Source organism: Pseudopodoces humilis, chromosome 12 (genome assembly GCF_049639895.1).
Source record: "Pseudopodoces humilis isolate 2021_Gansu_Grassland_sample_001 chromosome 12, ASM4963989v1, whole genome shotgun sequence".
Lineage (NCBI taxonomy): Eukaryota > Metazoa > Chordata > Aves > Passeriformes > Paridae > Pseudopodoces > Pseudopodoces humilis.
The window spans coordinates 12,256,201-12,282,422 of NC_142211.1; the positions used below are offsets into that span (position 1 = coordinate 12,256,201).

General features: G+C 43.7%; 1 protein-coding gene across 1 annotated transcript in view; it reads left to right on the top strand.

Annotated features, from left to right (window-relative positions):
• LOC148183384 (F-BAR domain only protein 2-like) overlaps window positions 1-26,222 on the top strand; it is a 126,213-nt gene that overhangs the window by 80,258 nt on the left and 19,733 nt on the right. The window contains exon 10 of the mRNA XM_088061460.1: window positions 12,112-12,238. Within this exon, the coding sequence (XP_087917586.1) occupies window positions 12,112-12,238 (127 nt within the window). The remainder of the gene's footprint in view (window positions 1-12,111; window positions 12,239-26,222) is intronic.

Consider the following 26,222-nt stretch of genomic DNA (forward strand, 5'->3'; position numbering starts at 1 on the left):
AACAAGATATAAAGAACACTAACTTTTTCCACCAAGCCCCCTGCCCAAATATTTGGTCCCACCAGGAGGCTTGCAGAATTGAGTTCCATTTTTGAACTGGCACATGTGCTACCTTTTTTATTTCGGCAGCTAGTCCTTTTATTGTTTCTCCATAATCATCTATTTCCATGCAACACTCGGATTCATTGTATTTACCGCACACTCCTCCTTCCTCGGCCAACAAATAATCGAGAGCTAGTCTGTTTTGGTACACAAAAGCTCTCATTTGTGAATGTTGCTTCGCTAGGAGTTCTAGGGCCTCTGAGGTGTGGTTGGAAACTACTTCTACTACCGCTTGTAACCTGATAAGTCTGTTGAGAAGGTAAATGGGAGTCCTGTAACCCCAACTGCCATCGTTTGCCCAAGTGGCAGGCCCATAATACTTAAAGATCCTTTCAGCAGGCCATTCTTCTTCTTTCCATTTCTGACTGCCTCCTGCCATGGGTAGTTCCTGTTTTAATTCCCTCTTTGGTCTATTTAATATTTCAAAGAGGGGAGCTCCCAGCAATTTACTTTCTGTTCTGGGTAGAGTAAAGAAAAAGGGTCTAATTATTCCGAGAGTGCAAGACCCCTTCCATTTCCTAGGTAGCTCACTATATGCTTTCTTGCCACATAACCAGTAAATTCCATTGGGAGCTTCCCAGCCTTTGTTTGTTCTTGCCGGATCATCCCAATATTCTTTCAGGCCTTCTAGTGCATGGAAGGGATTGGCCCGGGAGTTTTTGTTCCAACATAGTTCAATTATTTCAACCCATTCGCAGTGATTACCCCGGGTGCGACTCCAATAGCCTGCGGGTGGTTCAGGTTGCCAAGTTTTTGATTTACTGTCAGAATTCACTGTGAGTGTGCTTACACACGGGGTATAGCCTACTAAATCAGTGAATTCTTTTCCTTCTCTGCTAATGCAGACGGTACCAATTATCCTTTGGTCTATAACCCATCCCTCGGGTCTTCGTTTTGTTTTTGACATTTTTGAGCCTTCCCATTTTAGGAGTTGCTCTGGGGTGAGTCCCTCTCCCTTCCAAGGCCACCTTTCAGCCGACTTTAAACCGCCACAGATCCAACAGTTAGATAGACCTAATTCTGTGGCTATTTCTTGCATTAGGTCTATGAAAAGATTCTGGTTGGGGGCTGGCAATCCCCAATTGCTGTATTGTCTCTCTAATTGCTCATAGTGCTCACTAAGAGAGTTAAGCCTCTCTTGTTCTAGTCTCTTTTTCTGAATTTCTGCTTCTCGCCTCTTTAATTCTAGGGTTAGTTGTTTTATTTTGTTTTCAGGGTCTATCCCTTCCTCATCTCTGGAGAAGCAGAACACTTGATTGAATTGTAAACATACTCGGTCATCATCACTTTTTAACAAGTCAAGAATTATCGGTTCATTACTAAAGGAGGCTTTCTCTTCATGTTTTAAATTTTTACCTTCCCAATACACTTTCTCCCCTATGGTACACATTTTTAAGTTTGCTTTATTGTAACACAAAGGGTTGACTTTATAATATGCTAAAAAGGTGGATTGTCTTTTTCCTCCTATCCAGACAGTTTTGTTACATTGGCTGCAGATTGGAATTGGAGGGAGCATTCCCACTTCTCTCCTATACCTGAAGTGGGTAGCTTTGGTTTTTCTTCTCATAGGAGTTTTAGACTGCCCGTCCTTAAAACTTGCCCTTGAGTGATAACACCAGACCTCCCCCTTTAGTTCACAGAGATTATACCGAGTGCCGTTGGATAAACAAAACCCCTTTTGTCGTTCTGGAGGACAGTCAATTATTTGTCCGGCATCTGTGGCAGTCTGACACTGCTCACACTTCTGCAGGGGACGCTCCCCCGGAGGTACCTCGGGGCTCATTCCCTCGGTCAAGCACATGGCTAGATTCAGGACTATCAGGATTCCCCACCGTTGTATCCCTCTGCCTTGCCCTTCGCCCATATAAAAATATACGGCGGGGATTACCATCTTCTCGGCAGCAAGGATATTCTTCAGGGGCCCTTGTAGTCCTTATGGCGTACCTTCTCTTGAAAGTAGCCCACCGAGACGACTTAATCGTGTCTGTCCTGCACGGTACCTTTACTGTCTTTCGGCACTCGATTTCCAAAGCTTCTGCCTTGGAGTCTAGTTTACCCCTTATCCCTTTTTGAAAAAGTAGGAACCACTCAGGAGAGTCAAGTTCTAACAACCCCGCCCTGGTGGCAAGTATTAAGAGACGGCTAGTCAAATCCTGTTCTTTTTCTAGACACTTTGTACACAATCCCTTAGGCTTGTACCCTCCCCAACAGTGGGTTACCCAAATCTGTTTACAATAAGCGCACTTAAAATGTATAAACGGAAAACAATCACATTCAGGGTTGATGCAACTTATCTGGTCGTCACTGGTCATTTATGGTGACGCTGAAGCCTAATTTTCAGTTCTCCCGGAGGGGTGGTGACTTTCCACTCGGAGGTGTCGTATTCCTTTACTTTTTTTACTCGAGATGAGTGTGTCCAGCCTCTTTCTGCGGTCCGGACAGCTGTGTCTGTGGTCAGGAGAACAAGGAACGGTCCTTCCCAATGGGAGGTGAGGGGAAGCTCCTTCCAAGCTTTGGCGAGGACTTTATCCCCAGGCTGTATCTGGTGTATAGCGAATCCCAGAGTGGCGTTTTGGGGATCAGTCCTCGTTTTCGCAAGTCCTGTAAATTTTTGTTGATAGCAATGAGATATGGTTGTATTTGCACATCCTCCACTTGAGGGTGTCCTACTGGCATTCCATGTTTGTATGGCATCCCATACAACATTTCAAAAGGGGACAGACCCGTTTCAGAATGGGGCATCGTTCTAATATTTAGCAAAGCAAGGGGAAGACACTTAATCCATGACATTTTCGTCTCTATCATGAATTTAGACAATTGGGATTTAAGTGTTTGGTTCATTCTTTCCACCTGCCCCGAACTCTGAGGATGCCAGGGGGTGTGGTATTGCCACCTAATACCCAGAGCCTCTGAAATTTGTTTTATAATTTTTGAAGTGAAATGAGTTCCTTGATCCGAATCAATACAATCCACTATCCCATACCTAGGGATGATTTCTTCTAATAGAATTTTTGATACTATTTGGGCTGTAGCCCTTGCTCTGGTAAAGGCTTCCACCCAGTGCGTCAGTTTGTCAACTATTACTAATAAAAATTTATATCTACCGATTTTTGGTAATTCGGTGAAGTCCACCTGGATCCTCTCAAATGGTCTGTATGAGAGAGGACGCCCTCCCCAAACAGTTTGTTTGGACCTGGATCTATTCACTTTTTGGCAAACCACACACCCCTGTACCTCTTGCTTGGCAATTTCAAAAATCCCCTTGCACCCGAAAAATTTCAGGAACTGATCGGCCAGTGCCTGAGCTCCCCAATGGGTCTGTTTGTGTAGTCTTTGTAATACTCTCCTTGCCGCTTCCTTCGGGATTAGTTCCGTCCCATCAGGTAACCACCATTTTCCCTGTTTCATGACTCCCCCTATCTTCTTGAATTCTTCAATCTCCCTCTCTGAAGGGAGCACGGGGATTTCAGGCGATTCCTCCGGAGTCACCTCGGGAATACTTACGGTGAGCAGAGCTGCTCATTTTGCCTCTTTATCGGCTAGGTTGTTACCTCGGGTTTGAAACTGCAACCCCGTCTGGTGCCCTTTTACATGGACAACTGATATTTCTTCCGGCTCTCGGACAGCCTCTAGAATCTGTCGGATTATTTCCCCATGAATTAGGTCTTTTCCCTTAGTATTTATCAATCCTCTTTCTTCCCAAATCTTCCCAAAAGTGTGTACCACACCGAAAGCATACCGTGAGTCTGTGTATATGGTCCCTCTCCTTCCTTTCAACCTCCGGAGGGCTCTCAGGAGAGCATAGAGCTCGCAAGCTTGTGCAGACCAGCTTGCTTTCAAAGGACCCGATTCCACAACTTCCCCGGATGCACCATCTATTATCGCATATCCTGACTTTCTTTTTCCCTCAATAACTTTCGAAGATCCATCTACAAACCACTTCTCTCCCCCTTCTAACTCCTGATCCTCTAAGTCGGGTCTTATTCTGGTCTGCAGCTCCACGATCTCAGAACAATCATGTACTAATTTCTCTGGAGGTTCACCGAATAGAAACTGAGCAGGATTTTGTGCAGAAGTGGTTTTCAATTCTAAACCGGGTGAGCTGATTAAGATGGCTTCATATTTTAGAAGCCTGGAATCAGTCAGCCACTTCTCTGCTTTTTGCTGCAATATGTTTCTCACATCGTGGGGAGTGTAAACTACCAGTGGAGCCCCAAAAGTTATTTTCTTCTCTTCTCCCACCAACAGAGCCACTGCTACAATTGCCTGTAAACACGTAGGCCAACCCCGACTAACAGGATCTAAGATTTTTGAAAGAAACCCTATAGGCTTCCTTTTGCCTGCCCATTCCTGAGTCAGGACTCCCTGTGCTGTTTGTCCACTCACATCCACAAACAACTGGAATTCTTTATTCGTATCTGGTAGAGTTAGTACGGGGGCAGTCATAAGAACAGTTTTCAATTTCTGGAAATTAGACTCATCCTGTTCAGTCCACTTCAGCCTGTCAGTGTTTAATCTTTCATACAAAAACTTCACTTTTTCACTGAAACCCTCAATCCACTGCCTGCAATATCCCAAGAGCCCTAAAATTTGTCTAATTTGCCTTTTTGTTCTTGGTGCAGGCAATGCAAGGATGCCTGCTACCCTCTCTGGGTCCAAGTTTTTTTTCCCTTGAGATATACAATGTCCGAGGTATTTTATTTCGGGCTCTGTGAATTGCAGCTTGGATTTTGAGACTTTCAAACCCTTCTTTCCTAGAAAGTTCAACAAGGCAATCGTGCTTTTCCTCACGCTCTCCTCAGTCGGTCCAGCTATTAGCAAGTCATCTACATACTGCAAAAGCTTTGTCCTGTCCTCAAGAACAAATTGGGTTAACAATTGTTCTAAAGCTTGCCCGAAAAGGTTCGGAGACTCCACGAACCCCTGGGGGAGGACCGTCCACCTTAGCTGTTGCTTACGGTTTGTATCTGGGTCCTCCCACTGAAATGCAAAATAATCTCTACACCTTTCATCCAGAGGGCAAGTCCAAAAAGCATCTTTCAAATCAATCACACTGTACCACACATCTTCCGGTGAGAGTCTATTTAGTAAAGTATAGGGGTTGGCCACCACCGGGAATCTAGTCTGGGTCCTAGCATTTACCACTCGTAGGTCCTGGACCAATCGGAAGCTGCCATCCATCTTCCTTACAGCCAGAATGGGGGTGTTATGTTGAGACATGCAAGGTTCTAAAGTACCTCCTTTTAAGAAGTCATCAATTACTTGTTTCAATCCCCTTCTCCCCTCCATCGGGATGAGATATTGTTTAACCCTTATAGGGTCCTCAGGGTTCTCGATTTCTATTTTGATAGGTTTGATATCTAGCTTTCCTACCTCTCCTTTTGAATGCCATACTTCAGGGTTTATTTTCTCCTCATCTTTAGGAGTCATCTTGAATATTTTCACCACCAATTCAGAATTTTTAATCATGATATTAATTCTTAAAGCGACAATCATGTCCCTTCCTAACAAATTGTAATCTGCTTCTTCCACTAATAGTAAATTCCCTAAGCAAATTTTATTTTCAGATTCTATTTCCACATCTTTTATTACAGGCACTTCAAAGGGGTCTCCCTTTGCACCGATTACAAAAACCTCTTCTCTGCTAGCCACACATCCGTATGGCAATTTCTGCAGGGTACTTCTCTCTGCTCCAGTATCCACAAGAAAACTTACCTACTGTCATTGGGGGCCCACTTTTAATTTTATCAAGGGCTCCTTGGATGATCCGGTCCCCAAATTAAAGAGCCCCTGACACCCCTAATCCTCCTGAAAAATTTTCTCGTCTTTTATTCTTTGTCTACAATTCCGCTGAACGTGTCCTACCTTTTTACAGTAGTAGCATTCAGGGGGTTCTCTCCATGGGGCCGGGGCTGCCCGGTGAGAACCTCGACCTTTTCCGGGTAGTGTTTTAAACTTACCCTGGATCTGCTCTTGTTTCTGGACCTCTTTCACTGCAGTTACTAAAACCTTAGCTTGCAATTTCTGCTTCTCATTTTCTCTCCTCATGTATACCTTTTGAGCTTCCCTTAGGAGCTCCTGGAGGCTTTTATCTTGCCACCCCTCGATCTTTTCTAATTTTCTCCTAATGTCTTCCCAAGATTTAGCAACGAATTGTGTTTTTAACAGAACCTCCCCCACAGGAGAGTTCGGGTCAGTCCCAGAGTAAATCTGTAAACTTCGCTGTAATCTCTCGATCCATTCAGTGGGTGATTGCTCTTTCCCTTGACACTCTCCAAAAATTTTGCTAATATTCTGGCCCCTAGGGACCGCTTCTCTTATACCTTGTACAATTATGCTCCTTAAATCCATCATGTTCCGTCTGCCTTCCTCCGTCTGTGCATTCCAGCTCAGGCTTACGCTAGGCCATTTCTGGTTACCTGGCGTCCCCTGTGGATTGCGTCTGTCCCAGTCTCTGATACTGGCTTGTTTAATCATCTCTCTTTCCTCCTGATTAAACAATGATCTTAGGATTGCCATAAGATCGTCAAAGGTATAAATACTACTCCCTAAAAATTCGTCTAACCTCTCAGCCACACCAAAAGGATCATCCAACAACCGCCCCATCTCTTTCTTAAATGCCCTTACATCTCCAGAGTTAAGGGGTACATTCACAAAACCGATCACTCCCGGGGCCGTCGGTACTTCCCTAAGAGGGAACAACCAGTGCCCTTCTTCACTCTCTCCCCATTCATTATCCATCATTCTCGCTCTCAAACGGGTTCTACTTGCGGGAGGGGAGTTGGTGATTGTGGGTTGCCTCCCCGTTATCAATTGTGGGAACTCCGCTGCCACCCGGTTGACGGGAGGGATCCCCTCCGTTATATGGGAGGGTCCCGGTTGTGGCGGCTGGACCGGCAAGGACGGATAGGGTGATCCCCAGCCTTGTGCAGGAGAAACCTCTGAAGAGGCTACTGTGGCTATGGTGTTTGCAGGCGGGGAAAGGGGAAGGGCTGCCGGCATCGCTGCCGGCACCGAGTCTCCCGCTTGAGACACATGCATCTCAGTGGGTTGGTCTCGAGGGCCCAAGGGTGCTGAAGGCACCACTTGATCTGCAGAGGAAGGTCCAGCCGGTCCATGATATGGGGGTGGTAAGTGGTCGAGGGGTTCCCAGGATTCAGCTCTCGACTCACGTTTTTCTTTTTGTTTCATTGGGAATAGCCCTACTCTGACGTTTACCCAGAGTTTAGCATATTCCTTCTCCTCAGGATCTGAGGGGACCTTGCTCTCCACACAGGAGAATAACTTATTACACGTCCATTTTTCAAATGTGCCTAACACTGGCCACGTGAGGTGACTTCTCAACTCCTGTCCTCCCCAAACCTCCATACAATAATGTATTGATTTTGCCTTTGATTTCCCCTTCCTCTGGGGACAATCTTCCCAGTGTTTTAGCATCCACCCCAAGGGACTTTCCAGCGGGATGTCTGGTGATTCCTCCCCCTGATCGGAGGAATCTTTCCCTGTGCTTCTTCCTTGAAGCTTACTCTTTTTCTGCCCCATACTTTGCAAATATATAATTTCTTACCTGTCTTCGACTTCTCCGTGAGTCGGTATCAGTTTCTGCGTTGTGTACTTACTCTAGGAATCAAAATTTTGCCGATACTCACCCTTCAGCGAGCTGAGCTGAGGTCTCTTGTAATCGGTACTTTTGATCCTCTTCCGGACCTCTACCTGGGTCCGTTAACTAAAAGGGTTTACCAGTTCCCGAGCTCAACAGGACGTATCCTTCCCCTTTTAGTTCCTTGCGATCAGTCCCCCGAGACACCCTTTGGCCTCAGGTTTTTACAAGTGTGTGTCGAGAGAAAAAAAGCTTTCACTCTGTATCGCTTCCTTCGCGGCCGGCCAATTCCCTCGCGGGAGGATGGAAACGCGGCCTTGAAGTCCACACTCGCCCCGTGATCAGATCACGTCTCACACACTCGCCCGATCGCCCACTCAACCAGCAGTACCTACAGCTATTTTCCTGCATGGATGTCTTTGTGCACAACAGACGTTTTACGAGCGAAACAAGCCGTGGCTTCCCGAAGGCTCCGTGCCTTCCCGAGCTCTCTGCTCTGGATCCGTTTCCTTTTTATTGTGGTTTTATCTCAGCCTAAATTTAGTTCGGATGTCGGAACGAGCTACGGGGGTTCTCAACTCACCAGGCCACCAAAATCTGTGAGGGTACCCGTCCTGGGCAGTGAGATTCCCCGCAGTTTCTCCGATCCGAGTTCACGGCACCAATCTGTTATAAATGCAATGGCAAAATAGGGTTAATACAAAAAGCGATTTATTATAAAACAATTTCAATCACAAACAATGAGAGAAAAAAACCACAATAAAATAAATCAGCGCAGCGCTGGGTGGACAGGGGTCTATACCCAGAGGTACAGATTTACCCAAATCCACGAAGGAGGGTAGACTGTCAGAGGTTTTTATAGGGATTTTGTGTCCTGAGGCCAAAACTCCGAGCAGTTACTGTTCAACAAAGAGTTTAGATGGTTGGTTGAATGAATTTCCTGGAACCGTGGAACTGAATCAATAGACGACTGGGCAGAGTCCTTTCGCATGTGAAAGGTTCTGAGTGCTTCCTGATTGTATCTTCGGTTGGACTCTTAGGGTGAAGTGTCCAGGTCCGGTGTGGAGCCGATGGGCATCTCGGCCTGGCTCCTCTCATTGTTTAGCCTGATTGTCCATGTCCTGCTCTTTCTTTCAGGCTGATGAACGTCGCCTAGGGTCGTTACCGCCTGAATGGGTAGTTACTGCTGGGTTTGGGGGAAATCCTTAGGCCACACTATATTTTATATAATTTTTACATTGTTACAAATACAGTTATATACTTATTTATTCTTTCACGAATTTTTATCCAAGGTTACATTTATCACAATGTTGTTTCCCTCACAAATCCTCACTTCCTCCTCTTCTCTGACTAGAAGAAGAACTGCTGCATGTAGGTACCATTGCCAACAAGTTCCACCAATTCAAAGATTCTTGCAGGATCCCACAGTGCTGAGAAGTTGATCTCATCTAGGTTCCGCATTGGGAAGTCGCTCACCGTGTTTCTGCTGCTGGCCAGGTGGCCCCATTGCCACTGCGTGGGCAGTGGCCGCCGCTGCAGCACTGGCACTATTTCACACCTCTCTTCATGCAGGGCACCGGGAAGGAGAAGCCGCTGCTGCTGCTCCTGTCCTTCTGCCCATGGCATGGCTAGCTAGGGGCAGCCAGGCAGGCAAGGCTTGCCGTGGGCCACACTGAGATGTCAGCAGCATTGCCACCCCTGAAAAAAACTGCGCATGTGCTGTTTTGATTTTATTTTAAAATATGTCATCACAGAGGCATTGCCAACCTCTCTAATTGGGCCAGCAGCATGTCTATCTTCAGAGCCATCAGAGATCGGCTCTGTCAGACATGGTGGAAGCTTCTAGCAGCTTCTCACAGAAGCAACTTCTGTGGCACTCCCCCACTAACAAAAAACCGGCCATGCCAAATCAACACAGTTGTGCTATAAATTGTGATTATGCAAAAATTACATGTGTTAGAAATTAGCTATTATCTGGATATAAGTGGAAGATTGCAAGTTGTCTTCATCATATGTCATGTAATTTTACAATTCTCACAGTCTATATAAAAGTCATATACTCAGTGACAAGTGTGATAGAACCAAAAATAGAAAATAAAAAATTACCCAACAAAAGCAGATGCTTTAGGAGTTCCAGTACCTTTTAGATAGGTTAACTGCAAATTGTTCATTAGTTATTTTAATATCTTAACAGTTAAATGGGTCATAAAACTATCCACAGATATAGGGTGGAAGGGACTTTTGAAGATCTCTCGACCAATCTCCTGCTCAAAGAAGGGCCAACTTCAAAATTGCATCAGGTTGGTCAGGGTGTCTTGGTTCTAGAAGACAGGTGTCTGCTAGGGAGGGCAGGAGCCTCCCTTGGGATGAAAGGATGTAGACCCCCTCCCTCCGAATTATTATAATTTTGAAATCAAGGGGCCTTTAGGCAGAGATCTGGGGATAGGAATAACAGTTCTTTACTAGTATAACCAGGCAAACAAACAACAATAATTACAGCATTAGCAAGAAAACAGAAACAGGGACCCCGTGACAGCCTTCTCGGCTGAGACGGGATGGAGGAGAGGCTTTGCTTCACAAACCCCCTTGGGCAGTCAGTCCCGGTGCTCTTGCAGGGCTCTGAGGAACAGTCGGCTGGAACAGCAGGGACGAGCTGAGATCCTGGGCTGGTGGATGAGGTGTATCAGCAGCTTCGTGGCGGTGCCTGGCACTGCCACACGTCCCAGCAGGACAGGGGGTGCGAGGCCACCAACAAAGAGGGAAGAAAGAGAAGAAGCAGCAGCTCCATTCTTTCCCGCAGCAGCTCCGCGACCCAGAAAAACGAAATGTCTCTCCCCGAAGCCGAAGGAAGCCAGCCAAAAACTGTCCCCACCCTCCTTTCCTGCCCCCTGTCCCCCCCGCCCTGGGCCCGGCCACTCTTTGTCCTTTGTCGAGCACCCCCTAAGTACCCACAGTTAGGTTGTCCCAGCAACTAATGGGTAAAAATTCCACGGGCAGGCCAGAACAACAAAAACAAAACAACAACAACAAAAAAAGGACACCTAACCCTCAACACAGGGACATGCTGAGTTTTGAAAATCTTCAGGGAGGGAGATCTCACAACCTCTTTGGGCAACTTGTCCCAGGGCTTAACTACAAAGTTACAAGAAGGAATTTTTTTCCTTATGTTCAGCTGAAATTTCCTTTCTTATAGCACTTGCACCTCTGAATAGAGCTTGGCTCCATGTTCTTTGCAGCTTGTGAAAGACTGCTAGTAGAGTGCCCTTCCTAGGCTTCTCTTCTCTAGGCTGAACAAACCTGGATCCTTCAGCCTCTCCCTTTCTCTCATGTCCTCCAGTCCTATGCTATTTTAGTTGCCCTCTGCTGGGCTCCCTTCCATTTTGTTAGTAACTCTCCTTTAGCTCTGAAACTCCACATTTGCTGCACACGTCTACAGGGCTATAGGGTGAGATTCTGCTACTGTGTTACAGCACAATTATTGTCACCCTGTTACATAATCAAATACGTTAGACTTAACTAGCCTATGTGAAAATCGAAGTTCACTCCTGTAAATTTTAAAAAGTTTAATAAAGACAATAAGAGACATAAAATAAAGCAAAGAGTTAAAACGGCCGGGTGCCTTGGCGCACTGCCAAGAGCACACCTGGTATCCCATGGATACCCCTTTTATCCCATCCTTGCTGTGAGGGGTTAATGCATATTCAAGCATGTCCCCTCCCTGGTTCCGCCTTCTTAGATCATGCTTTTGCACAGTCTCAGTTTCTGCTGGTCATCATAATTTTTTTGCTGGTCATCATTATTCTTGCTGGTCAGCATTCTTTTGGAGTCTGGTTTCCTTTTTTCTGCAGATGGTCAGTTGTTGATAAGGGTCTGGGCCCCTCATCCTTCTTCTGAGGGCAGCTGAGCTTATCTTTCCCCCCTGCCCACGTCCTGGTACCGTTTTTGTTTTTTTTTTAACAGTTTGCTCTCCCTTTCCTGCTGCTGATAACAGCCTGTTTTCCACAGCTTGATCCTCCCATTGTCTTGCCTTGTCCGGATGAAACATGTCTTTATTATTCAGGATTCCTATCTAAGCCTATAACTTACTAAGAGAGAAAAGAATATAGTGAAAGCATATAATATATATTTATCAGAATAATTGTGAAAAGCCAATATTTACAACATGAATTCACAACACCTGGCAAAAAACTAATAATACTAAGTTCTGAAATAATGGGATTCATTCCCATAGTAAATGTGGGTTCTCTGTTTTACACTAAAACTAGGATAGATAAAGCATTAAAAGAAAGATGTTGAGAAATACTGTAAAATTTATTGGGGAATGAAATTAAGAACTATTTACAGCCTTTTTTCATCTTTTTAAAATCAGTTTCTGTCTCTGTAATACCCTTGTGATCTCTTGTATTAAGCCTAGGCCATTCAGCCCTCCATTGACCTCTAACTCAAGTCCACTACCTGCAGCTCCCTTGGCTCATGCAGAGAGCATTTCCTCAATATCTTCTGCTTCCCTCAGTGCAGCAAACACACCTACAGTTGGTAAGTTAACTGTGAGAAATGAACTTGTAAAAATTCGTAGAAATCTAAATAAATGTATGTAGCAATAATAATATAAAATATAAAGTACAGTGTGGCCCACAAGCCCTTCCCAGATCTAGTCGCGAATTCCCACTCAAAAGATAACGATCCTAGCCGGCGCCCATCAACGGAAAAGAATAGACAGGACATGGACCATCAGGCTGACAGGGACAGGCTCGGCGCCCATCAACGGAAAAGAATGGACAGGACATAAATCATCAGGCTAACAGGGAAAGGCTCCGACAAGATACTCATCACCAGACCTGAACACCCCGCCTTGCAGGCCACCGTTCGGGGAAGCAGTCAGGTAGACAAAGAGAAAAAGTCCAGCCGAGATATCCATCAGCTCCAACCCGGATCCAACCATCCCATCCAGATGGCCTGAACCACAATGAAATCAAGAAACACCCAGAACTTCTTTACATATGAGGAGACTCTGTCCGGACGTCTATTTGACTCTATTCTCCAACGCCAGGAAATCAATTCATACAACAATCAAGGACCCTTGGTGAATGGTGCCTGCCTGGAATTTGGCCTCAAGGCACAAAATCCCTATAAAAACCCCGGACAGTCTACCCTCCTTCGTGGATTTGGGAACACCTATACCTTTGGGTATAGACCCCTGTCCACCCAGCGCTGCGCTGTTTATTTTATTGTGGTTTTTCCTCATTGTTTATTTTTTTATAGAAATTGTTTTATAATAAATTGTTTTTTATTTAACCCAAATCTGCCTTTGCATTTATAACAGATTGGTGCCGTGACTCAGATCGGAGAAACTGCGGGGAATCTCGCTGCCCAGGACGGGTACCCCCGCTGATTTTGGCGGCCTGGTGAGTTGAGAACCCCCGTAGTTCATTCTGATATCCAAACCAAATTTAGGCGGAGGTAAAAACCACAATAAAAAGGAAAAGGATCCGGATCGGAGAGCTCGGGAAGGCACGGAGCCTTCGGGAAGCCGCGGCTTGTTTTGCTCGTAAAACGTCTAGTGTGCACAAAGACACCCACGCAGGAAAATAGCTGTAAGTACTGCTGGTTGAGTGGGCGATCGGGCGAGTGTGTGAGACGTGATCTGATCACGAAGCGAGTGCGGACTTCAAGGCCGCGTTTCCATCCTCCCGCGAGGGAATTGGCCGGCCGCGAAGGAAGCGATACAGAGTGAAAGTTTTTTTTTCTCTCGACACACACTCGTAAAACCTGAGGCCAAAGGGTGTCTCGGGAACTGATCGCCAGGTACTAAAAGGGGAAGGATACGTCTTGTCGAGCTTGAGAATTGGTAAACCCTTTTAGTAAACGGACCCAGGTAGAGGTCCAGGAAAGAATCAAAAAGTACCGATTACAAGAGACCTCAGCTCAGCTCGCTGAAAGGTGAGTATCGGCAAATTTTGATTCCTAAGTACACAACACAGAAACAGATATCGACTCCCAGAGAAGTCGAAGAAAGGTAAGAATATATATTTGCGAAGTATGGGGCAGAAAAAGAGTAAGCTTCAAGGAAGAAGCACAGGGAAAGATTCCTCCGATCAGGGGGAGGAATCACCAGACATCCCACTGGAAAGTCCCTTGGGGTGGATGCTAAAACACTGGGAAGATTGTCCCCAGAGGAAGGGGAAATCAAAGGAGAAATTAATACATTATTGTATGGAGGTTTGGGGAGGACAGGAGTTGAGAAGTCACCTCACTTGACAAGTGTTAGGCACATTTGAAAAATAGACGTGTAACAAGTTATTCTCCTATGTGGAGAACAAGGTCCCCTCAGATCCTGAGGAGAGGGAATATGCTAAGCTCTGGGTAAATGTCAGAGTAGGGCTATTTCCAATAAAACAAAAAGAAAAACGTGAGTCGAGAGCTGAGTCCTGGGAACCCCTCGATCACTTACCACCCCCATATCGAGGACCGCCGGGACCTTCCTCTGCAGATCAAGTGGTGCCTTCAGCACCCTTGGGCCCCCGAGACCAACCCACTGAGATACGTGTGTCTCAGACGGGAGACTCGGGGCCAGCAGCGATGCCGGCAGCCCTTCCCCTTTCCCCGCCTATAAACACCGTAACCACAGCAACCTCCTCGGAGGTTTTTCCTGCACAAGGCTGGGGATCACCCTATCCGTCCCTGCCGGTCCAGCCGCCACAACCGGGACCCTCCCATACAACGGAGGGGATTCCTCCCTTCAGCCGGGTGGCGGCAGAATTCCCACAATTGATAACGGGGAGGCAACCCACAATCACCAATTCCCCTCCCGCAAGTAGAACCCGTTTGAGAGCGAGAATGACGGATAATGAATGGGGAGAGAGTGAAGAGGGGCACCGGTTGTTCCCTCTTAGGGAAGTACCGACGGCCCCGGGAGTGATCGGTTTTGTGAATGTACCCCTTAACTCTGGAGATGTAAGGGCATTTAAAAAGAGATGGGGCGGTTGTTGGATGACCCTTTTGGGGTGGCTGAGAGGTTAGATGAATTTTTAGGGAGTAGTATTTATACCTTTGACGATCTTATGGCAATCCTGAGATCATTGTTTAATCAGGAGGAAAGAGAGATGATTAAACAAGCCGGTATCAGAGACTGAGACAGACGCAATCCACAGGGGACGCCAGGTAACCAGAAATGGCCTAGTGTAAGCCCGAGCTGGAATGCACAGACGGAGGAAGGCAGACGGAACATGATAGATTTAAGGAGCATAATTGTACAAGGTATAAGAGAAGCGGTCCCTAGGGGCCAGAATATTAGCAAAATTTTTAGAGAGTGTCAAGGGAAAGAGGAACCACCCACTGAATAGATCGAGAGATTACGGCGAAGTTTACAGATTTACTCTGAGACTGACCCGAACTCTCCTGTGGGGGAGGTTCTGTTAAAAACACAATTCGTTGCTAAATCTTGGGAGGACATTAGGAGAAAATTAGAAAAGATCGAGGAGTGGCAAGATAAAAGCCTCCAGGAGCTCCTAAGGGAAGCTCAAAAAGTATACATGAGGAGAGAAGATGAGAAGCAGAAATTGCAGGCTAAGGTTTTAGTAACTGCGGTAAAAGAGGTCCAGAAACAAGAACAGATGCAGGGTAAGTTTAAAACACTACCCGGAAAAAGTCGAGGTTCTCACTGGGCAGCCCCGGCCCCACGGAGAGAACCCCCTGAATGCTACTACTGTAAAAAGGTAGGACACGTTCAGCGGAATTGTAAACAAAGAATAAAAGATGAGAAAAATTTTCAGGAGGATTAGGAGTGTCAGGGGCTCTTTATTTTGGGGACCGGAACATCCAAGGAGCCCTTGATAAAATTAAAAGTGGGCCCCCAATGACAGTAGGTAAGTTTTCTTGTGGATACTGGGGCAGAGAGAAGTACCCTGCAGAAATTGCCATACGGATGTGTGGCTAGCAGAGAAAAAGTTTTTGTAATCGGTGCAAAGGGAGACCCCTTTGAAGTACCTATAATAAAAAATGTGGAAATAGAATCTGAAAATAAAATTTGCTTAAGGAATTTGCTATTAGTAGAAGAAGCAGATTACAATTTGCTGGAAAGGGACATGATTGTCGCTTTAAGAATTAATATCATGATTAAAAACTCTGAATTGGTGGTAAAAATATTTAAGTTGACTCCTAAGGATGAGGAGAAAATAAACCCTAAAGTATGGCATTCAAAAGGAGAGGTAGGAAAGCTAGATATCAAACCTATCGAAATAAAAATCGAGAACTCTGAGGACCCTATAAGAGTCAAACAATATCCCATCCCGATGGAAGGGAGAAGGGGGTTGAAACAAATAATTGATGACCTCCTAAAAGGGGGAACTTTAGAACCTTGCATGTCTCAACACAACACCCCCATCCTGGCTGTAAAGAAGACGGATGGTAGCTTCCGATTGGTCCAGGACCTAAGAGCGGTAAACGCTAGGACCCGGACTAGATTCCCGGTGGTGGCCAACCCCTATACTTTACTAAATAGGCTCACACCAGAAGATGTGTGGTATAGTGTGATTGATTTGAAAGATGCTTTTTGGACTTGCCCGCATGATGAAAGGTGTAGAGATTATTTTGCATTTCAGTGGGAGGACCCAGATACAAACCGTAAGCAACAGCTAAGGTGGACGGTCCTCCCCCAGGGGTTTGTGGAGTCTCCGAACCTTTTCAGACAAGCTTTAGAACAAATGTTAACCCAATTTGCTCTTGAGGACAGGACAAAGCTTTTGCAATATGTAGATGACTTGCTAATAGCTGGACCGACTGAAAAGAGCGTGAGAAAAAGCAGGATTGCCTTGTTAAACTTTCTAAGAAAGAAAGGTTTGAAAGTATCAAAATCCAAGCTACAATTCACAGAGCCTGAAATAAAAAATAAAATACCTCGGACATTGGATATCTCAAGGAAAAAAAAAAAAAAAAAAAAAAAAAAAATTGGACCCGGAGAGGGTAGCAGGCATCCTTGCATTGCCTGCACCAAAAACAAAAAGGCAAATTAGACAAATTCTAGGGCTCTTGGGATATTGCAGGCAGTGGATTGAGGGTTTCAGTGAAAAAGTGAAGTTTTTGTATGAAAGATTAAACACTGACAGGCTGAAGTGGACTGAACAGGATGAGTCTAATTTCCAGAAATTAAAAACTGTTCTTATGACTGCCCCGGTACTAACTCTACCAGATACGAATAAAGAATTCCAGTGGTTTGTGGATGTGGGTAGACAAACAGCACAGGGAGTCCTGACTCAGGAATGGGCAGACAAAAGGAAGCCTATAGGCTTCAAAGATCTTAGATCCAGTCAGTCGGGGTTGGCCTACGTGTTTACAAGCAATTATAGCAGTGGCTCTGTTAGTGGGAGAAGCAAAGAAAATAACTTTTCCTCCCCTGGTAGTTTACACTCCCCACGACGTGAGAAACATATTGCAGCAAAAAGCAGAGAAGTGGCTGACTGATTCCAGGCTTCTAAAATATGAAGCCATCTTAATCAGCTCACCCGGTTTGGAATTGAAAACCACTGCACAAAAATCCTGCTCAGTTTCTATTCAGAAAAATTAGTACATGATTGTTCTAAAATCGTAGAGCTGCAGACCAGATAAGTTACATCAACGCAAACTGTGATTGATTTTCCATTTATACATTTTAAATGTGCTTATTGTAAACAAATTTGAGTAACCCACTGTTGGGGAGAGTACAAACCTAAGGGATTGTGTACCAATTGTCTGACTAAAGAACAGGAGCTGACTAGCCGTTTCTTAATACTTGTCACCCGGGCGGGGTTTTTAGAACTTAACTCTCCTGAGTGGTACCTGCTTTTTCAAAAGGGGATTAGAGGTAAACTAGACTCCAAGGCAGAAGCTTTAGAAATTGAGTGCCAAAAGACAGTCAAGGTACCGAGCAAGACAGACACAATTAAGTCGTCTCGGTGGGCTGCTTTCAAGAGAAAGTACGCCATAAGGACTACAAGGGCCCCTGAAGAATATCCTTGCTGCCGAGAAGATGGTAATCCCCGCCGTATATTTCTATATGGGCGAAGGGCAAGGCAGAGGGATACACCGGTGGGGAATCCTGACTGTCCTGAGTCTAGCCGTGTGCTTGGCCGAGGGAATGATTCCCGAGGTACCTCCGGGGGAGCGTCTCCTGGGGAAGTGTGAGCAGTGTCAGACTGCCACAGATAGCAGACGAATAGTTAACTACTGTCCTCCGGAACGTTGTTTGTCTAACAGCACTCAGTATAATCTTTGTGAATTAAAGGGGGAGGTCTAGTGTTACCACTCAGGGGCAAGTTTTAAAGACGGGCAGTCTAAAACTCCTATGAGAAAAAAAACTAAAGCTACCCACTTCAGGTATAGGAGAGAAGTGGGAATGCTCCCTCCAATTCCAATCTGCAGCCAATATAACAAAACTGTCTGGATAAGAGGAAAAAGACAATCCACCTTTTTAGCATATTATAAGGTTAACCCTTTATGTTACAATAAAGCAAACTTAAAAATGTGTACCATGGGAGAGAAAGTGTATTGAGAAGATAAAAATTTAAAACATGAAGGAAAAGCCTCTTTTAATAATGAACCGATAATTCTTGATTTGTTAAAAAGTGATGATAACCGAGTATGTTTGCAATTCGACCAAGTGTTCTGCTTCTACAGAGATGAGGAAGGGGTGGACCCTGAAAACAAAATAAAACAACTAACCCTAGAATTAAAGAGGCGAGAAGCAGAAATTCAGAAAAAGAGACTAGAACAAGAGAGGCTTAACTCTCTTAGTGAGCACTATGAGCAATTAGAGAAACAATACAGCAATTGGGGATTGCCAACCCCCAACCAGAACCTTTTCATAGATCTAATGCAAGAAATAGCCACAGAATTAGGTCTATCTAACTGTTGGATCTGTGGCGGTTTAAAATCAGCTGAAAGGTGGCCTTGGAAGGGAAAAGGACTAACCCCAGAGCAACTTCTAAAATGGGAAGGCTCTAAAATATCAAAAACAAAACAAAGACCAGAGGGATGGGTTATAGACCAAAGAATAATCGGTACTGTCTGCATTAGCAGAGAAAGAAAAGAATTCACTGATTTAGTAGGCTATACCCCGTGTGTAAGCACACTCACGGTGAATTCAGACAGCAAAACAAAAACCTGGCAACCTGAACCACCCGCGGGCTATTGGAGTCGCTCCCGGGGGAATAACTGTGAATGGATGGAAATAATTGGACTTTGCTCTGGGGCCAATCCCTTCCATGAGCTAATAGGACTGAAGGAATATTGGGATGATCCGGCAAAGTTGAACAAGGGTTGGGAAGCTCCTGATAGTATATATTGGATATGTAGAAAAAAGGCATACAGCGAGCTACCTAGAAAATGGAAAGGATCCTGCACACTTGGAATAATTCGGCCCTTTTTCTTTACTCTGCCTAAAACAGAGAGTAAATCATTGGGAGCCCCTCTCTTTGAGACATTAAACAGACAAAGGAGGGAATTAAAACGGGAACTACCAATAGCGGGAGGCAACCAGAAGTGGAACGAGAAAGAATGGCCTGCCGAAAGAATCATTCAATATTACGGGCCCGCTACTTGGGCAAATGATGGCAGCTGGGGTTACAGAACCCCCATTTATCTCCTCAACAGACTTATCAGGTTGCAAGCGGTGGTAGAGATAGTTTCCAACCACACTTCAGAAGCCCTAGAACTCCTAGCCAAACAACATTCACAAATGAGAGCTTTTGTGTATCAAAACAGACTAGCTCTCGATTATCTGCTAGCCGAAGAGAGAGGAGTGTGTGGCAGATACAACGAATCCGAGTGTTGTATGGAAATAGACGATTACGGAGAAACAATAAAAGGATTGGCTGCTGAAATAAAAAAAGTAGCGCATGTGCCAGTCCAAAAATGGAATTCAATCCTACAAGCCTCCTGGTGAGACCAGATATTCGGGCAAGGGGCTTGGTGGAAGAAGCTAGTATTTTTCATCACTTGTTCAGTTCCCGGAATCATTTTCCTTCCCTGCTTAATTCCTTGCTTCATCAGACTAATTCACTCTGTTGTGCAAGGAATGCAGATTGCCACACTTCCAATCGATCCTGAGAAAGCACAAGGGAGACCTACTTCCCTCTCTAAACTAATGAAATTAGAGGAGGAAAAGGAAAATAAAAACGCGATGAAGGCCTTAAAGAATTTTGAAAATAGACATAACCTGGCACAAACATATAGTGAGAATTCGTTAACGGACTGAGAAGAAAATGAATGTGAGTGAAAATTATAGTCCTTCCCCTGCAGAATTGGATGAAATAACACGAATTTTTAATGTAATAGATTATTAGGCGGGGGACTGTGAGAAATGAACTTGTAAAAATTCGTAGAAATCTAAATAAATGTATGTAGCAATAATAATATAAAATATAAAGTACAGTGTGGCCCACAAGCCCTTCCCAGATCTAGTCGCGAATTCCCACTCAAAAGATAACGATCCTAGCCGGCGCCCATCAACGGAAAAGAATAGACAGGACATGGACCATCAGGCTGACAGGGACAGGCTCGGCGCCCATCAACGGAAAAGAATGGACAGGACATAAATCATCAGGCTAACAGGGAAAGGCTCCGACAAGATACTCATCACCAGACCTGAACACCCCGCCTTGCAGGCCACCGTTGGGGGAAGCAATCAGGTAGACAAAGAGAAAAAGTCCAGCCGAGATATCCATCAGCTCCAACCCGGATCCAACCATCCCATCCAGATGGCCTGAACCACAATGAAATCAAGAAACACCCAGAACTTCTTTACATATGAGGAGACTCTGTCCGGACGTCTATTTGACTCTATTCTCCAACGCCAGGAAATCAATTCATACAACAATCAAGGACCCTTGGTGAATGGTGCCTGCCTGGAATTTGGCCTCAAGGCACAAAATCCCTATAAAAACCCCGGACAGTCTACCCTCCTTCGTGGATTTGGGAACACCTATACCTTTGGGTATAGACCCCTGTCCACCCAGCGCTGCGCTGTTTATTTTATTGTGTTTTTTTTTCCTCATTGTTTATTTTTTTATAGAAATTGTTTTATAATAAATTGTTTTTTATTTAACCCAAATCTGCCTTTGCATTTATAACATTAACCATTTTAATTCATTTTAGAAATTGTAACATTCTGCCACTGAGTTCCACCTGTTAGGAACACCATTCCTTGGAGTTTGCTGTTCCATATGTGAATTCAGTCTAGGTACTTCAAGCATTCTTTGCAATATCTGCTTCTAAATGACATGAGAGACAAGACAGTGGATTTGGCTAGATTAGACCATATATCAAATTTTGGTATGTGCTTTAGTGAAATATATTTCAAAACTAAAATATTCCATGAATTTGTATTTGGTGTGCTGTCTATTCATCAAGCACAATGGTATGTATTTGTTCAGAAGATGTTATTGTACATGTACAGAAATATTTTGGGATACTGATAAATTTGAATCAATATAAATGTTCCAAAGTTGCGTTATTTTTATGTTACTTTTACTTTGTTATCCTGTAATTGTTATTTCCAAAGAAATGAAGCTAATACATCTTTTTCTTCAAGTTAGCAAAGTTATAAGCTAAACAGAGGTATTTACTGAAAGCAAAACAACCAACCAAACAATAAAGATGAATATGAAAAGCAAATCAGTCTTCCTGTGCTGATGCTAATTTCAGAAGAAATACAAGGAGACTTGTGGGACAGGAGAGGGAGATTATTTGTGGGGGGACATTTTAACTTGTTTCTGTATGAGAGGAATGATGAGCTTGTCTTTACAAACAAGCTGTGGGTCAGTTGATAAGATGTAGCTATCAGTGAGAGACAACAGAAACAATGGGATGGATTCCAGTAGAAGATCAAAGAGGCACTGAAAGAACACTATTGTGATAAATGTAACCTTGGATAAAAATTCGTGAAAGAATAAATAAGTATATAACTGGATTTGTAACAATGTAAAAATTATATAAAATATAGTGTGGCCTAAGAATTTCCCCCAAACCCAGCAGTAACTACCCATTCAGGCGGTAACGACCCTAGGCGACGTTCATCAGCCTGAAAGAAAGAGCAGGACACGGACAATTAAGCCAAACAAAGAAAGGAGCCAGGCCGAGATGCCCATCGACTCCACACCGCACCGGGGCACCCCTTCCTGCAAGCCCTGACTGAAGATGCAATCAGGCCGGACAATAGGAAGAGCCCAGCCGAGATATCCATCGACTCTGCACCGGACTTGGACACTTCACCCTGAGAGCCCAACCAGAGATACAATCAAGGAACACTCAGAACTTCTTTACATATGAGGAGACTCTGCCCGGACGTCTATTTGACTCTATTCTCCAACGCCAGGAAATCAATTCATCCAACAATCAAAGACCCTTGGTGAATGGTGCCTGCCTGGAATTTAGCCTCAGGACACAAAATCCCTATAAAAACCCAGGCCAGAGAACCCTCGAGCGTGGATTTGGGAACACCTATACCTTTGGGTATAGACCCCTGTCCACCCAGCGCTGCGCTGTTTATTTTATTGTGTTTTTTTTTCATCGTTGTTTATTTTTATTATAAAAATTGTTTTATAATAAACTGTTTTTTTATTTAACCTAAATTTGCCTTTGCATTTATAACACTATGAATTCCATAAAAGTTAAGAAGGGATTATGCGTTGGGGGTGGGGGGGAAGGTATCGCTGCCGGTATCAGGCGTTCCGGGAAGCCTGTACCTCTCAAGTACCTCAGCCTATGGGGAAAGGGAGAAGGGACAAGCGGCCGGGAATTAGGATAAAAAGGAGGCTGCGCCCTCCAAAAATTTGAGAGACCCCAGGGGAATGCCCCATGGCCTCTCCCTTTATTCGAATAAAGAAAAAGGACTTCTCTGTCTCCTTTTTGGACATAAACCTCTGGTGTTTGTGGATTAATTTTCCTGACATGTAGTAGATTTGAAGTATTTCGTTCCTGAACACTATTACCACTTTAGTCCCAAGTAAACTTGGACTCTTGAATTAATGCTCAGGTATTTCTGAATGTTACTGATGCCGAGGATTCCTCACACAGGCTCAGCACCTCAGAAGAGTATCTGCACAGCTTCTATTAGTTCTGCATTGAAAGCAATGCAGCTGTTTCCACCCTGTGCAGGATCAAAGATAGTAAGGTCTACGTAGCCTTAGCTGTTGCAGTGCTGGCACAGTTCAGTGTCCACCAGTTTCTCAAATGTTGAGAAGTATCATAGAAAGATAACTGATATTTTGGTTGCCAGAGTCCATCCAGGCTCACTTCCTCAGGCCTCTGCACTGGTGCCAAGGAACTAGAAATTGGTGGCAGCAGCATCAATAGCCCCATCTGTGTGTGTGTTATTGGAGACAATGACAAATTGTGAGGTGAGGGAGGAGGTGTGCACTGACACCAGGGTTTGACGTGGTTATTAACCTGGCCGAGCAAAAAGAAACAAAGCCAGTTTCACCTGCATTGATTGTAAGAATTAAATAGTCCTGGAGACCTGGAAAGGGCAGTGCAGATGGCATGAGGATATACTCAGCACTACTGTCTGTATTTTTCTGGCTTTTACACAATCCAGTGTTTCTTTTACCCCATTTGTTCTGAATAATTGAGAGTTAACTATAATTACCTTGTTCCAAATGAACTTGTAGGCATGCATAATTGAATTTCTTTTATGCTTTAGCCTTGCTTTCATTTGCAATGGGTTTTTTTATTTATTAAATTGTTTAACACCTATAATATCTATTTTTTTTCTTGAAATACTTTGTTTTCTTGCCATATTTTGTTTCATTTACATGTAATAGAGGATGATCTTTTGATTGGAACACTTCCTACAACTGAAAAGCTTTGTGAGACACCACCAGGTATTGTACTAGAAGCAGATGTACATGTTAACTAATCATCCTAATGCACTACAGTTAATAATATTGTGTTTATTTTGAAACAAATTTCTCCAGTTATTTCTGGTGTCTGGCAGATACAAGTAGCTTGAAAGCTCAAGTACATAAGTTATATGTTGCCAAAGTCACCAAAACTTGATATAGTCACTTTTATACAACACAATTTTCCATCTATTCCCCCCTCCCCCACAAACAAGCTGAAAATTGGTCTCTCTTGATTCTTGAGTTTTTCATTACTACATTCTTGGAAGAAAAAGAAATATATTTTTACTTTGACAGTCTTTATTCTCATAATACAAGGAGATAAAACCATTTCTGTGTTTCTAAATAACACAAGACTTTGAAGATACAGATAAGAAAGATGTATTTTAAAATACATTTCATTTTTATGGCAGCAGTTTAGCCAATATTAAAATTACTTGAATCATTGTTCCTAAACTGAACTAAAACAATTTGATCAGACTTTTATTTGCTCTTTTTTCGGCCAATGATGCTGTCTTATTCTGCACTTTGGCAACCTCTTTGAGTGTGTCAATGCAAGTGTTTGCATGTTTGTGTCATTAGCTGTTGCGTCAGCACAGCTGATGGGCTGTTAACAGTGGCTGGGGCTGAGGCAGGTGGCTGGGCATCAAAGCCAGATTTGCTGGTGCTGCTGAAGGTCTCAGAACTGGACCTGTGAGCTTGACTGCAGCCTAAAATACCATGAGTCCACCTTGCACAGCTCTTTGACATCCTGTCCTGAGAACTTCCAGCAAGCATCTGATATTGGCTGTTTCACCAGTGGTACAAAATATTAGTAAGATGCTTTCTACTACACTATTGCACTAATAAAAAGATAGAACTTCAAGTAGTGTCTTATAGTCAGTACACATATAAAATACTACTGAAAAGTAAAATCCCATGACAAATGCTTTTGTCAATTTGCATTTGACATTTCAGTCATTTCAAAAAGATTTAGCTGACGTCTGAGTTACTTTTTATATTTATGCATTGTAACTTTGTTGTGTAGGCACAAACATGTGAAGGCTGACACTGGCCTGATAATTATTTTTCTCGTAAACTGATACATATTTCCAGGTACCTCCAAGGTACTCCCAGAATCTTTACTAGGTAAACATTAGAAAATTTTCAAAATATTTCTCCAACAATTTGTATTTGGAAATTGCAATCTTTGTTGTCTGAAATAGTTAAAAGAATGTTCAACAGTTCACTTATGTGGGGTAATATTTATGTATGTGCATTTATGTTCATACATACCCCAACTGAATTCTTTGCATTTCTGTGACTATTTTATCATACATTTTTCCATACTATAAGCATACAGTAGGGACTTTTTTAAAAGTATCATAGTTACCATCCAATTTTCTTTGGATCTGTTGACTTCAGTTTCATCAGTAGGCATTTTAATGCAGTGTTCTTCTGTCTCATCTGTATTTCCTTGCGTCTGTCCATTTACAAAATGTCATATTGATAGTCCTGTTTTCCTATGCTGCTAAGCAGTGCTTTGATAGTGTTGTTATAAATGCAAAGGCAAATTTGGGTTAAATAAAAAACAATTTATTATAAAACAATTTTTATAATAAAAATAAACAATGAGGAAAAACCACAATAAAACAAACAGCGCAGCGCTGGGTGGACAGGGGTCTATACCCAAAGGTATAGGTGTTCCCAAATCCACGAAGGAGGGTAGACTGTCTGGGGTTTTTATAGGGATTTTGTGTCCTGAGGCCAAATTCCAGGCAGGCACCATTCACCAAGGGTCCTTGATTGTTGGATGAATTGATTTCCTGGCGTTGCAGAATAGAGTCAAATAGACGTCCGGGCAGAGTCTCCTCATATGTAAAGAAGTTCTGAGTGTTCCTTGATTTCATTTTTGGTTTGGGCTCTCAGAGTGAAGTATCCAAGTCCGGTGTGGAGTCGACAGATATCTCGGCTGGGCTTCCACTTATTGTCCGGCCTGTTTGCATCTTCAGTTGGGGTTTGCAGGGAGGGGTGCCCAGGTGCGGTGTGGAGTCGATAGCCATCTCGGCCTGGCTCCTTTCTTTGTTTAGCTTAATCATTCGTGTCCTGCTTTTTCTTTCAGGCTGATGAACGTCGCCTAGGGTCGTTACCGCCTGAATGGGTAGTTACTGCTGGGTTTGGGGAAATTCTTCGGCCACACTATATTTTATATACTTTTTACATTGTTATAAATCTAGTTATATACTTATTTAGTCTTTCACGAATTTTTTATCCAAGGTTACATTTATCACAGTCCCCCGCCTAATAATCCATCACATTAAAAATTCGTGTTATTTTATTCAATTTTATGGGGGAAGGACTATAATTTTCACTTACATTCATTTTCTTCCCAGTCCGTTAACGAATTCTCACAATATTCTTGTGACAGGTTAGTTGTTTTATTTTGTTTTCAGGGTCCATCCCTTCCTCATCTCTGTAGAAGCAGAACACTTGGTCGACTTGCAAACATACTCGGTCATCATCACTTTTTAACAAATCAAGAATTATCGGTTCATTATTAAAAGAGGCTTTTTCTTCATGTTTTAAATTTTTACTTTCTCAATACACTTTCCCCCCATGGTACACATTTTTAAGTTTGCTTTATTGTAACATAAAGGGTTAACCTTATA